This window comes from Cyrtonyx montezumae, unplaced genomic scaffold (assembly GCF_038088225.1).
Source record: "Cyrtonyx montezumae isolate F1298 unplaced genomic scaffold, pur_monq_1.0 scaffold_8, whole genome shotgun sequence".
NCBI lineage: Eukaryota > Metazoa > Chordata > Aves > Galliformes > Odontophoridae > Cyrtonyx > Cyrtonyx montezumae.
Window position 1 is genome coordinate 89,833,325 of NW_027072089.1, and position 15,335 is coordinate 89,848,659.

At 36.3% G+C, this 15,335-nt stretch overlaps 1 protein-coding gene across 1 annotated transcript in view; it reads right to left on the minus strand.

The window, feature by feature from the left end:
- The window catches only part of SLC9A3 (solute carrier family 9 member A3), a 52,832-nt gene extending 37,836 nt beyond the window's left edge, over positions 1-14,996 (minus strand). Inside the window, exon 1 of the mRNA XM_065753019.1 lies at positions 14,801-14,996. Coding sequence (XP_065609091.1) covers positions 14,801-14,996 — 196 coding nt within the window. The remainder of the gene's footprint in view (positions 1-14,800) is intronic.
- Between the last annotated feature and the right edge of the window lie 339 nt (positions 14,997-15,335).

Sequence of the window (15,335 nt, forward strand, 5' to 3'; positions counted from 1 at the left end):
CAGAAAGTTAAGAAAGTTGAGAAAGCACCAATCTATTCTGAGAGTTTCTGTCTTAGGCAGCAGAGAGCAAATGACAAGACATGCTTCCTTACTGGATGCATACCTTTCTGCCCATAAAAGAAGTATGTTGCTCAGAAATCCAAGTACATGATTTATTTCTCCAGAGAGCAAAGCTGAAATCTTTTCTGACAACTAGGTCTGAGATGCCATTGTTGAATGCACTCCAACATGGCCTTTTTTTTTTTTTTTTTTGTCCTTTTTGTGATGGAGTAATATATTAACTCTCATATCTTCACACTAGTACCAAGAACAATAGTAGACTGGATAGTGACCTTATACAGCATAAAATGTTACAAGGAAAGTAACTTCGGTGTTTCAAAATTAGAAAGAAAGGTGATTGTGTGACAAATGTTTTTTTTGTTCTTTTTTCTTTTCAAGTATGAATTTGCGTACACAGACAAAATAAGAAAGCTTAGTGTTATTAAATATGCAAAAGAGATTTCCTGGGAAGATTTGTTTAATTTGTCACAATGAAGAAAGTTAAAGGAGGGAATAGAATGTGACTAGCAATGTCTTTTTTTGTCTACTTCTCCCGCACATACACGAGCTATCTATACTGAAGGGAGTGAAATTACTTAAAAACAGATTAAGTCATAAATGAAAGAAAGACTAGAGATGAAAAAAATTGTATATACACCTAATTCTAAAAAGGTCAGTTTAGCACCTCCATATGTACATAAATGCCAGGGTAGGAAGAGAGGAAGGAGAGGGAGAGAGGAGGGAGAGATAAGGAAGAAAAGAATGTATATCAATGTCAAGCAAAATTTCGGCTGAATTTCCCTCAAATAGATAGATTCTGCACTTTCTATGTGCACTAGCATCTAAGTAATTGTATGATATATGGGATATATGTTATCATTTTCTTTTCAGTCCCGAGTAACCTCCTGTAGCTGTCTGTTTAAACAGGGCAATTGGACCAGATGACTTCCAGAAGTAATTTACAACCTCAGACATTCTGTAATTAATGTTTAGTTGTTGAGCAACTAATTCTATTGATAATATATGTCTTTTAGTCATATTCATAACTGATATGTATTTCCCAGAATACCTGGGGAGTTACCAGGATTCTTTCCATCACAGATGCAGTTAATACATTTTAGAAACTACTGTACAAGTACTGCAATAGTGACTATTGATTGTAGTATTGCATCACTGGACAATAAATAAAAAAGCATTTATCACCGTGGCAACGGGCATACAGACCAGATTCTACCTATTCTACTACTCCAGGCAATAAGAGGAAAACAGAACTATAGACTATATTCTTAATTTGGGTAGGTCTTTCCTAAACTAAGATCTTCAATATCCATACATAAGTTCTCATCTACACTGGCAGATTTATCTTGAAGTGTTTTTAATTTTTCCTTCTGAATCACAATAAGCAGAAGGAAGCTATGTACTTATTTTTGCTCTTTTAATATTCTTTCAAACACCAGTGGCATGTTTCAAGTTAACATGCCTTGGAAACGTCACTTTTTAATAACTTAAACTATGTTTTATTCCTTTGGAAAGACTGAATAATTAAGATGCTTTATGGAATACTCAAAACAAATAAAAAGTTTTAGTATTTCACTTAATTACTCTCTTTTTTTACTCTTTTATTCACAAATATTCAGGACATGAAAATGAGATATACTTCTGTTACTAAAATGGTAAAGAATATAAGGTTGCAAATAAGAGTAATGTATCATCATAGAATCATGGAATCATAGAATCTTTAAGTTGGGAAATACCACCAGTATTATCTTGTCCAACCATTAACACATCATCACCATTGCTCATTAAACCATGCCCCCAAATGTCATGTGTACAAATTTCTTGAAGACCTTCAGGGATGATGCCTACTTGCCTAGGCAGACTGTTTCAAAGCCTTATCACTCTTTCTGAGAAGAAATTTTCCAGATATATCTGACCTGAACATCGTCTCATGTAATTTAAGGCCATTACCTCTTGTCCTATTTCTAGTCACCTGGGAGAAGAGGCCAAACCCTACTTCACTACAACTTCCTTTCAGGTAGTTGTAGAGAGCAACAATTAAACACTCACAGTTCCATCACCTCATAAGACTTGTGCTTCATATCCTTCATACCCAAAGCTCACCAGCTTCGTTGCCCTTATTTGAACATGCTCCAGCATGTTCCTTGTAGTAAGGAACATTACATTACATGCTCCAGTGTCTTCCTTGTAGTAAGGGGTCCAAAACTGAATGCTGTACTCTAAGTGCAGCCTCACCAGTACCAAAAACAGAGACAATCATCTTCCAAGTCCTGCTGGCTACACAATTTCTGACACAAGCCAGGATACCATTATGTAGTAATGAACTACCATTCTCCTTCACTCCCTTATAACTGTAACAGCTCTTTTTTTAGACCCATATTTGAATTGTAATAACCTTATCCTCAGACTAGGTAATGTCTGATTGTTGATTAAATTAACATGGGTGAGAGGTAGGTGGAGGTGAATTACAAAGCACCTACTGATGACTAATTTCAGTGCCAAATCTATCACAATATAAGGAGGGGGAAAAAAGTGTAGTTTCTGGACTTCTTGTCACTTTTATTTCCTGTAAAAATGAAGACTTTTAATGAAGTTTTATTAATGAAGCTTTATTACTATATTTTGTCCAGAAAACAAAAGGCTAACAAATCAACCTTTCTTTTCCTGGATTTCCTTCTACTTCAGCAGTAATATATGGTTTCACAATTGCAGGGCATGAGTTTCAGAATGTGTTATGGATAGAGGAGAACCACTCCAACAACTGGCTTGAGTGATCTACAGTCTGCTTCATTTTACAACATATAATTCGTTCCTTCTGAGTTGAAATATTAGAGTTTGCTGTATTGCTGAGATATTGTGGAACAAAAAAGCAGAAAAAAAAAGTAGGATGTAAAATAGAAAAATAAATTTTCTGCCACTGTGGATAGCCAAACTGTACTTTTTAAAAACCTCTTATGTATAATCATGCAGAGATCAGATGTAATGCAACAACTGGCAGATATATAATCCCCCTTTGAAAGGTCCAGATAAAATGAAGGTTTATAGAACTGTTGGGAAAGGATAAGATACTGGCTCCCCAGATTGAAGGTATACTTAGTATGGCACTGAAAAAAAATCAAAGTGATGCTTACTATTTATCTCACCTATAAAATGCCTTACTAGTGGGGAAAAAATAAGCCTTGCTAAGTATGTTCATTTTACACCTCTAAAACCCAATATCCTCTAAGATACACTGTAGTCCACAAGAAAATATGTACAGCCATTGAATAAATCCCCCTGAAGACAGATTGCACAAGACTTCCTCTTAAAGTCTTATAGAGCAAGTTTTAAAATAGTTTTATATTACTCATTCATGGTGAGAGATTATAAACAATGGACACATTTATAGAATCATCCAGTAGCTTATGAAGAAATTCTTTCATTGAATGAACAAGTAAGATTAACAGAAAATCTTCTAGACTGTAGCAAATAGTTATTGTCTTTATGATAGCAAATGAAAGAACATAAATAAAAAACAGATATGAATTAATATGTAAATCTGCTATACATTCAATATAAAGCTGTGCATATTTTCTGTAACACATACCTTCACATAATAATTAATTTTTTAAGAACCTATCTAAGACAAGTTGCAGAAGCCACAGAATCACATAATTGCTAAATAGTTAAGGTTGGAAGGGATCTCTTGATGTATCTGGTCCAACCTCCTCTGCTAAGCAGAAATAACTGCCCAGATCAATGTCCAGACAAATTTGAATATCTGTCTCCAAGGAAGGAGACTCCACAACCTCTTTGGGCAATCTGTGCCAATACTCCATCACACAAACAGTAAAGTAGTATCTCTGGATGTTAAATGGAGCCTCTACTTTTCCATGTTGTGCCCATCTTGTCCTGAAAAGATCCTGGCTTCATCCTTTCTGCATCCTCCCTTCAGGGATCTATATACACTGTGAATATCCCACCTGAGCCTTGTTTTCTCTAGACTTAACAGTCTCAGTACTCCCAGCCTTTCCTCATAGGAGATGCTTCAGTCCCTTGATCTTGATCATTGTTTTGAACCCCATCTGTGCTAGACTCTCTCTAGTATCTCCATCTCTTTTGTACTGGGAAACTAAGAAATGGACACCTTACTTCTGGAGTGGCCTTACCAATGCTGAGGGGAAGGATCACCTCCTTAGACCTGCTGGTAACACTTTGCATAAAGCAGCCAGGAACACTGTAAGTCTTCTTCGTGGAAAAATGCACATTCTTGACTCATGTTCAACTTGCTATCTATCAGGAATCCCAGGTCCTTTTCTGTGAAGCTTCTTTACAGCTGGATTAATCCCACAGTGTATTGGTGCCTGGGGTTGTTTGCAGTTTTCCCTGATGAACTTCATGTGGTTCCTGTTAGTTTATTTCTTCAGTCTGTCGACATACCTCTGTATGGCAGCACAACCTCCTCTCTCCACAATCAAATTACATCATTTTTTATGCAACATACATAATAACACTCGAATCTGTAGCTTCCATTTTGCTGTAATTACAGAATATCCACACAAATAACTGCTCTAGTTTGATTTTGTTTTGTTGTTTCATAAAGGGAACAATGAGAGTCTCTTCTTGGGGAAATCTTGTTAGAATCTGGGAAATTGAGATATGGTTTCATAGTACCAGTTCTGCAATTCAGGTAAGTTAAAAAAATAAAAATAAAAAAAAGCAATGATACCAACTTTGTACAGAGAAGAATTACAGAAATATGCAGTTCTTTATACAGTTGTGGGTTGAAGAGAAATCTGCAGGAACAAAATCTATCATTCTGTTCTGCAGAAAATAAGGAATACTATATCCACCACCTTCGATTTTCCATGGCTCGCTGCCAAATCTGGTAGCTACTACCTGTTAATATATCTTACCACACATACATGTCAAGTAATACTATTTTCTGTAATGTCAGTTTTTCCTGGAGAATGATTTAAGATGTATGAAATAACAGATTAAAATATTATATCTGTTAAAAGAAGGCAGAAGAGAGGGTGACACAGCTCACACAAACCAGTGAAAGAAAACTGAAGCCGTTCTGATGAGAAAGCATCCAGGTTAGAGGAGAGTTAAACTTTATGCTGACACCTCATCATTTCTTTCTTTTACTTGTAACAGAATAGCCATCATGAATTGTATGGACACCATATATTGTTGTTTCTCTTCTACAAAGTCTCTAGGCTATGCATAGGAACAGAACAGAAGAACTAACATTCAAACTGGTTAAGTAAAGTTGTATATGCCTAAAATGTCAAGGCTTGAAAATCTACATCCATATATATAATTCATACTATTACATGACAGGAATACAAGATCGTAATAACTCCATACTGGAACAGTACTTGTTAGATGCATTATATAATCAACACTGTATGTCCAAAATAATTGTTAGTACATTACCCAGGAGTTATTTTATGTTATGTCATCTCTTTTTTCCGAATACAATTTCCGAATACCATTATAGCACTAAAACAACACAAAAATATTCAAGGAGCTAGAATATTTTAACTATGACAAAATAGTTAACATAGAATCAGTTTTGTTTTTGGACAAGTGTCCCCATCTGTTTACATTTGGGAGATTTCCAGTATAAAATCTTATTGGTTAAAAATCATTGGAGGTTTCTAAGTATTTAATATTTTCTCCAAGCTCCAATTTTGGAAGCAAACTGACTAGTAAAATTTCCACTTCTCAATTTTCAAAATTGGTAATTTTTGAAGAGAAAATCATAACCAAATGCTTTAGAAAAGCAGTACATAATCTGACTGGAGATTTTCTTTCTTGACATTTGACTGCAGGTTGTTTTTTTTTTAACATCAGAGGTTTACAAAAGGTCTGAAGAACTCACGCAGCATAATATCATTCATATTAATGAATACAGAATAATTTCTTCTGTTTTCAGTTCTTGGAAGAAGAAACTTCTATTTTCAGTTACTGGAAGCAGAAAACTCCTGGATCCACCTACTTAAAAACCTCACTTTCCCATTGGACTTTCAGAACACCTTTCCATTTTCTTCCACGATGAAACATTAAATATTCGTGCCTTAATTAAAAGTGTTTCCACTTGAGGTCTTGCATTCCATCTCTACTCTTCCTTGTCAGCCTGTAGGTAGTTTCAGTATTTATGACTTTACAGTGCTTTACATAGCAGCCAAAGGGGTATCAAGTCACTCCTTTCATACTCTGTAAGCTATTTTACAAGACAAATCATATTATTGCAATATGGCCAATCTGACAGGATCTGCAATTTACAGACTTTTACCAGCCACTGAATCTAAATGGGCGTCACTTGTTAACTAGGTAAAGAATAATTAGAGTCCTTGGTACTTTGAGATGTTAATTTAACTGAACTATTGCAGAGAGATGAGAAAAACTACAGGCAGTCTGCTGAAAGTGTAAAAAGAATATTCATAAAAAAAATAGATAAGAAATAAGGAGTATTCTGGACACAGAGCATTTTGTCCTGGCATAGAAGGAGCCAAACAGAAGTTACAGAATAACTCAGTTATCAATTACTCCATTACTCCAGAGTACTTAAAATATAGTAACTAAAGTAGGAGGAAAAGAAGTGTTGTACTTGAATTCCAAACATAAGATAAACTGGTGGTGAAATTTATTAACTTCTGATAGACTTCTGGTGGTATAAGTCAAAACAACTGGAAACACCACCTTTTTACTACATCACATAAATTTATATTACTCTTTTCATCAAATAAACGAATCACATATTATGAACCATAAATCAGCTTTCTTATTAAGGATCTCTTATACACAAAAATTTCACAAAAAACAAAGTGGACCTCACAAAAAATTTCACTTGAAGAACTTCTATATTTCTGAAAGGGTTTATTGCTTGCAATTAACTATTTGCCCACCAGTGGTCTGCTGCTCCATTACCAAATGACAGATTAACAGTCTCTCTGGGGTTTGGTAGTCTACTCTTAGTCAAAAGTGACTTTAGCTCTAAAGACAGTAAATCAATGTTTTCTACAAACCTAACTACAGTATTAAAAGATTCCATTGTTCTGCAGAGAATGCAAAGTAGTTTGCACACAGGTGCTTGAAGATAATTGATGGCAGAGATCCTTTCCTAGGTATGCATGCCTGAACTGTATTCAGTTCAGGATCATTCTTTAAACAAGATTTTTTCTTGTGTAGTTCATACAAGTTGTCACTGCACATTTCCTATTCGTCGGGGGATGTAATCTGAATCTTGTCAGATTATACTGTCCTGATATCTTCTTCCTTACTCTAAATAATTCAGACTTGAGACTCACAAGACTTGGATAGTGGAGGGGGGGATGAGAAAGAGGGATGTATGTTTCAGGTAGGCAGGAAAGACACGAAAAGGATAAATAAGATACAAGAACCAAACAGAAACAAAATGCAGAGATAGATATACTTTTATACATTTATATATATACATTTATAAGTTTATGATTTATAATTTTTTTATAAATTATATTTAAGAAATAGATAAATTATATAAATAGATTAAAAAATATAAATTATATTTAAGAAATAGAAAGGAAAAGGCTCATACAATTTTTACTGGGACTCAAAATGCTAAAGGTTTCTATGATGGGAATGTTATTTTCAGATGCCTAAAATGATGTCTCAAAAGACGTTGAGCCTTAGACAGCAGTGATTTTACACAGCTTAACATTTTTTACTAACAGATATTCTAAACTGAACTTGACAAGAGAAAGCAGACTATCTGATTAAAATGAAGGCACCCCAGGTATGTAACACTTTTGCCAGCACAAATTTATAGCATTTCTGTGTAATTGCTTTGCTACTTTAAGGTAGCTAATGAAAACATATATCCAGGAAGGAAATGCATGCAATTCCTTTAAAGGATCCCAATTTATTCCAGTTTTTTTCTGAGATCACAATAAAGCAAGAAATTTAGTACAAGTATATATTCTTCCTTGCTGTCTTTATCAGAATACAGAAGTCCAGTCTTCCTAGTCACACTGCAAAATCATTTATCATATTATCACTTTCTAATGAAAACAGCTTTTAAAGAACATTGTAAGTATGACAAAGCTGGTAATTTATGCTATGCAGGGTTGGCTAATACCTTCACCATCTGATTCTCTCACTCCATTTTCAGTTAAACGCAATAAAGTTCTGCTAAGCAATCATCAACACTTCTTCCTAGAGATAGTATTTACAAGAGAAGGACACAGAGAATTGCCAACAGAAGACCTATTCTCACATTTTTCCTTTAATTAAAACAATACCCTAAATCGCTTTCTCTAAGTAGCTGACACTTTTTACAACTCCTAAAATCTCAGGAGAAATTTGGAGTCAAATAGGATTTAGTTTTGACAGTTTGCTTTGGAGGGAAGGGTATTGATTTCTTTAAAGGAATACAATTTTACTTGAAGAGCCCAAATTAGGTGGCTTGTTACGCATGCATTTCACAGTTTGTTCCCCAGCCCATCCCAGCATGCTTAACATTCTCCATAGAAGTGCTGGTGTTAACAACATACTGCTTTCTCAGACAATTGAGACAATAGGAAGGTTCCTAGGCATGCAGAAACTGGAGTCATTTCTGAGTATCTCAGATTATGTAATCAAAATATTTTAAAGCCTTGGGAAATAAAGGAAAACTAAAACATGATTAAAATAAACCTGATATAGACTTTATTCACTCACTTCATGCTTTATTTTTCAATGAATCCCGAAATTCCAAGTCAAGACATAGTTTACTTACATGCATAATAATTACATCTTGACTTTAGAGTAGTTTGCTGACTGGACTTCAGTAAAATAAACTGATTGTAACAGCACTATTGATAGATAAATGGAACTCATTTCTCTGTAAGAAATACAGTGCAGTTTACAGCTCATTTTGTCTTGGGTTCTTTAGAACTGATGGACTCAACAAGACTAAAAATGAGAGCATTTGAGGGCTTTGTGACATTCTTAGACTCAGCATAAACTACACTGACAAAAACAGTTGGCAAAAGGTTTTACTCACAGATAATGCAAAAGCTATGTACCCTTCTTCCTCATTCCTTTCCACAGTCACATACTCTTCTGCCATTTCCTACACTTCCTTATCTGATCCACATTGAGCAAATTCAGAAGGAATTGCTAAATGGATAGAAAATTTAAATCTAAAATACGAAGTGTGAATGGAGTGTGAGAGAGAGCTGCACCAGGACATTAGCAATCCAAAAGGTTTCTAAACTGCTTTGAATAGTAGATTCCTTCTTCAATTGACAGAGGATCCAATGAGAGGTGTTCTGCTAGGTCTTTAACAAGGGGCTTTGGGGGAAATTAAAGGTAAAAGGCAGCCTTGGCTATAGTGACTATGACATGGTGGAGTTCAGGGTACCTAGAGGAAAAAGAAGGGTAAAAAAAAATAAAAATGCAGAACCCTGGGCTTGAGGAGAGCAAAGATAGAAATTTTGAAGGATTTTCTTAGAAGAATTTCATGGGATGTCCAGGAGAGAAGAGAGATTGAAGAAATATGGTTAATATCCAAGGATCTCCTCTAAACTCAAAAGAGATTCAGCCCAACAAAGAGAAAGTCAGGCACAGATGTCAGGAGGCCTGAATGGATCAACAAAACCAGAGTTGAACACAAAAAGAAAGCAAACACAGGATGGAAATAGAGACATGTAACCTGTGAGACATACACATGTCCAAGAATGCAGTGACGAAGTTAGGAAATCTGAAGCTTACTTGAATCTGGCCTCAGATGTTAAAGGGAACAATAAGCGCTTTTGCAAATATGATAGTGACAGAATGAAGACTAGGGAAAATGTGGGCCCAAGAAGATAGGTGTTGTGGTTACACGGGACAGGGGAAAAGCTGTCATGCTGAATGCCTTCTTTGGCTCGGTTTTTACTAGCAAGACCGGCCTTCAAAAATGCCAGGTTCCAAAGACCTGGAAGATAATGTGGAACCAAGATATACTGTTGGTGGAAGAGGATCACGCCAAGGAGTACTTAAGGAAACTGAACATACCCAAGGTCATGCAAGCTGATGAGATTCACCCAAGAGTACTGAAGAAGTTGGTAGTTGTCATTGTAAGGCCACTTTTATCTCTCCAATGGGTACTGCTATTTGTCCAGACATGGGACAGAGTGATGAAGAAAAATTGACATGGCATTTTAACAGTAATAGTTTCAGCTGGCCTTACTAATTACTGTGGTGAAATTTTATTTGTGCAGGCCTGTAATGATTAGACACGTAAATAATAAGGTCAGTAGTCTAGGCGGCAGAACTAAGGCAGTAAATGCTGTTATTCAGACTTCAGTAGTGAGTCTCATTGTCACTGGTTACACTGCCACTACAAAAAAAAAAAAAAGAAAGAAGTGACAAAAAAAGTGCTTTGTAGTTTATTTTGTGCAAAGCAATAAACTGTTGTTTGGAAAAATGTTATAGTAGCCAAAAAGATGTAAAAAAACAAATAGAAATCTTACAAGTTACTCATCTGTTAATAAAAATATAAAATCTCTCTCTGCATCTTGGGATTTTGAACTAGTGCACTACATGTACAGCAGCATGCAGTGGATGGATATCCTCAGGTAAAAAACATACTACTCTTTTATTTTATTTTATTTTTAGAATAGCTATGTCCTAAGATATATTCTCAGAAAAAGCTTGTATACAGTATTCGTAGATGAAATTTAAATACTGTGTCCAGTTCTGGACTCTACAATTTCAAGAAAGACAGATCTTCTAAAGAGAGTCCATCAGATGGTCACAAAGATGATGAGGGGTCTGGAGCATCTCATGTATGAGGAAAAGCTGAGAGACCTGGGTCTCTTCAAACTGGAGAAGGCTGAAAGGGACCTCATCAGTGTTTATAAATATCTAAAGCACAGAAGTCAAGTCAGTAGGGACAGGTTCTTTTCAGTGATATGCAGCAATAGAACTAGGGGCAATGGGCAGAAATTGGAACACAAGAAGTTCCATATTAACACAAGTAAGAACTTGTTACTATTAGAGTGACAAAGCACTGGAACAAACTGCCTAGACAAGTTGTGAAGTCTTCTTCTCTGGAAATATTAAGAGTTTAATTATATTATATTATTTCTGTGCAACCTGATGTAGGGAACCTCCTACATCAGAAGAGTTGTACTTGATGATCTCTGGAGGTTCCTTCCAGCCCCTACAATTCTGTGATTGTGTGTGTTTAGGAACTGCTGAGTCACACCCTGAACCACTAAATGAGCACCTGAAAGAAAGAGCTGATCAGCCCTGGGAGCACAGGTGAAGGCAATTCTTAGACCTCATTTAAGGGCTGACTGCCACTAAGGAAGGGTCTCTTGTTTCTTCTTTGTGGTGTTATTTCCCTATGAGCCTAGATCCTTGGAGATGGGTGAGCATTCATTTTCCTTCTTTTTGTCATGCCTCTTGTCTCATGCCAGTCTTTTTGCCTTTACAACCTTCACAGTATGAATTTGTGAATATATCTCCTGAGCTTATTATTCTGTTTTCTGCCTACTTCCAGAATTGCTTTTTTTCTCCCACCTACTTTTGACTTTTTCTACAATGGACTTTGCTCCCACTGCTTGTATCTTCTATATTTATATTTATTAAACGATTGTTTTCAAGTTGTGATCCTTCAAAGGCCTACAAAGAAGGAGAAGAGTGTATGATGAGTGAACTTAGTAAGTGACCTAGTCTGTAACTATAAATAAATGGCATGTATGTGTTGTTTTTTTTTTTTTCCGTTGGTATTACTTGTTTGGTTTGGGCAACTGAGGTACCAGAAAGTGGACACCTAGTGGAAGAAGTCTACCAGGAGGGTTCTCAGATGTACCTGATGTACCTTCCTCATGCAGATAAGATGTTTTTAAGGCTTAGCTTTACACATGTGAGTAGTTTATTAGCCTTATCCTGTAAGGATACTCATGTGTAGTGATAAGAGAGCCTATCAAAAGAGGAAATAAAGATAATCATTCTAGATGGAACACTGTGAACCTTAGAATAAAAAGTTGGGAGACTTCAAACAAAGAGGGTCATATAAAATCAATTATGACATGTGATACAGTAGACTGAGATGCATCAGATATTTTTATATTAGATGCAGACTAATTATAGTTTATGAAAGCTGACTTTCTGAAGACTCTGATCCCACAGTTTTGTCAATACTTAGATTTCTCAAGATATGTAATTGTTCTTCACATGAAATAAATTAAAATTAAACAAAAGTCATAATAAATGATAAGCATCATCTTCTGCATATAGTTCAGAACACTAGAGACTCCCTTGTGTATTTAAGATTCTTAGGAGATTTCACATAGTATAGCTTCTAATGCATAATACTTTGTCAGCACTTAATTAAATTCTGAATGTACATAACAGGAAGTCCTAGAAGAGCTACAAGTATCATTTATTAAATATTCCCTTCCCCAAACCTTATGACATCAGAATGTATTTTTTTGTCGGGAAAAAGAACAAACTATCAAATAACACATTTAAGCTTACTGTAATGGAGAAGAAGGCAAAGCATTCTCATATTTTTCACCCCTAGCTTGTAGTTTCCAGTAGACCTTTTGCTGACCCAATTGCCAGTCAACACTCAACCAGTAAAATATCCCTCCCATTCTTTATCACCATAGAGAGGTGATCCTGATTATCAGCCTGCTTCCTCCTCTAAAAAGTCCAGAGTGAAATCATCATTTTAACTGTACAGTTTGCCCTCCTTCAATTAATACACAGGGTCATATGTCCTTTATTTCTTCTCCCATTCTTTTCAGTCTTCTTTTTAATTTATAGATCTTGGTCCTGCACAGTGTTTTTGCCCTTCAAAACCTCCTGATGGATTTCTGGCCTACTTTCCAAAATCCCTGATACACACAGCCAGGTAAAAGACTGAAAGATTTCTCATTTCTTTCCTGTTGATTTATGCGAACATCTTCATGCTTTTTGCATCAATCAACAGTTGGGTAGTGAATATACATTTTCAATCATCTATATCTTATTTGTGGATAGTGGGGAAAACAGGAGCATTCATAAGCCCACAGAGAAGTACAGCAGCTGTTCATTGCTTCTTCAGAGACAATGTACAGGACAGTACAGGACTGCAATTTTAAATGTAAGAGGAGTCTGCAGTTTGAGAGCTTGGGGAAAGGAAAAATGATGGAAGTGGTGATAGACAATCTTCTCACTAGTGGCATGCTCTATGCAGCTATGAAATAAGTGGAAAATTTTAGAACAGAACTGGTGGCATCCAGCTCCCAAATGCCAATAATCAAGTATTTGTAGGTATACTACATGGTTCACAGTAAAATGCCTCATCTTAATTCAGGACAGCCTTATTCCAAGCCTTGGCATTTTATGTATAGTACAATCTAAGTTCTGCTAGCTGCACTGAGGTTCTTTCACAGCACTGATATGACTCTTAAGCACTAATATATAGTATAATAAGCACTAATATATAGTATATACTATTGGTACATACAGAAAGCAGCAATCTTATACAGTAAGTATTAACACAGCAGGTTAATACTTAGAAAAGAACATCAAAAAGAAGGTTTAGGCAAGCAGTCTATGTAATACATAGTTTAGTTAGTTTAGTTTAGTTAATACAAATTTATAGGGGTTCAACATTCTCACTGCTTTTTTCACCAGATCTGGTTTCTCCAGTTTTCTACTCTATATAACCTATCAATACAATCAACTAAATAAAAACTGCATTTTTATGTAATCTAGATAACATAGCTGCTATCTGAAATACTTGTAGTTCAATTGGAACAGCATTAGACTGATTCAGGTGAAGTCCAGACTGAATATTAGAAGGAGGTTCTTCACAAGAAACTGACTGGGCACTGCAACAGGCTACCCAGATAAGTGGTTATGACACCAAGCCTGCTGAAGTTCAAGAAGTGTTTGTACAATGGTCTCAGATGTATGGTTTATATTTTAGATAGTCCTGTGGGGAGCCAGGATTTGGACTTGATAATATTTGGGATTTCTTTCAATACCAGATACTCTGTGATTCTAATAGTAAATAATAGCATCATGGAAATAAAATACATTCCAAATAAGCAGATACTTTTCTAGTTCAGTAAGCAGTATTAAAATGAGACTGCTTTTGGAGGTGTGATGAGGTTCAGAAAACAAGCACTGGAGCATTCATATTTATTTACACATACTGCTTTTAAGTTAGACTAAGTCATTCTTTTTCACTGTTTTTTTTCTTGAAGAAAATTTTGTGCTCTAAAGTTTATATATATATATTTAGCTGCAGCAGATGATCTGAAAATGCTACCTTTCTCAGTAAATTTTTTTCTTCCACTAATTCAACAGTGCTTTGCAAAGAAGAGATTGCTAAGCTTATAAATTGGTTATATTGTGTTTGTGATGATGGTAGCTTTGAATGGACAGCATACTGTCAGTTGGAATGGGCACTCTGCAAGCAGTAATGGTTAATTTGTTTCTTATCTGTAAAAAGCTTTTCCTGAGAACAACTGTAAGGAAAGGCTTCAAGGAATGCAATCATATGTAAGGAGTCAAATAAAAAAGCCAGAGTCCTAGGTGTTGAAAATGAACTACTTAACTCTCTTGGGCAGGTGAAAATCACACTAAGTGCTACGTAAGGCAGTATTATGAAATCAGGACAGAGTACAGTAAAAGCCCTGAAAACGGGTCAGTGGACTTCTGATAAGCTTTCTTCATTTATGTTGGATGTGAGAAGGGAAAAGAGGAAGGGGAAGGGAGAGGACATATTAGTATATAACTTGGGACTCACCAATTTTGGCCAAGCTGGCCACAAGTATCCAGAGTGTAATGACATAAGGGTCCTTTACATGATTCCACTGAAAAGAGACGATCGCAAAGCTTTGAGGATGGCTGTTATTTGTAAGGCTTCCCGAGCTTCTCTGTCCTAGTGCTGCTGGGAGATCCATCAGTCCCAGGAGGAACCCCATTCTAGAGACCTTTCTCATCTCCGAGCCACACATAAAATCCTGTTTCCCCTTTCCGGAGAAATCCCTCCTCTTCGGAGGTCCTTGCGGGCAAGGTCCTTGTCTCCTTGCAGAGACTGTGGAACTGGGGACAGCGGTACGTTCTGCAGGCGGCAGAGTGGGTCCTTTCACCGTCGGCACGGCTGCACGGGCCGGCCCAGGTGCTTCTCTGAAATCTGTGGTCAAGAAAGGGTCAGGGACTCCGGACATAGGCAGATGCTGCGAGCTGGGTTCCTGCTGCTTTCCCGCACCTGCCTTTATCAAGCTGTTCCCGATCGGTCGGAGGCGGAGCTTTTCTTACTCTGTAGAGCCAGCGGTGCT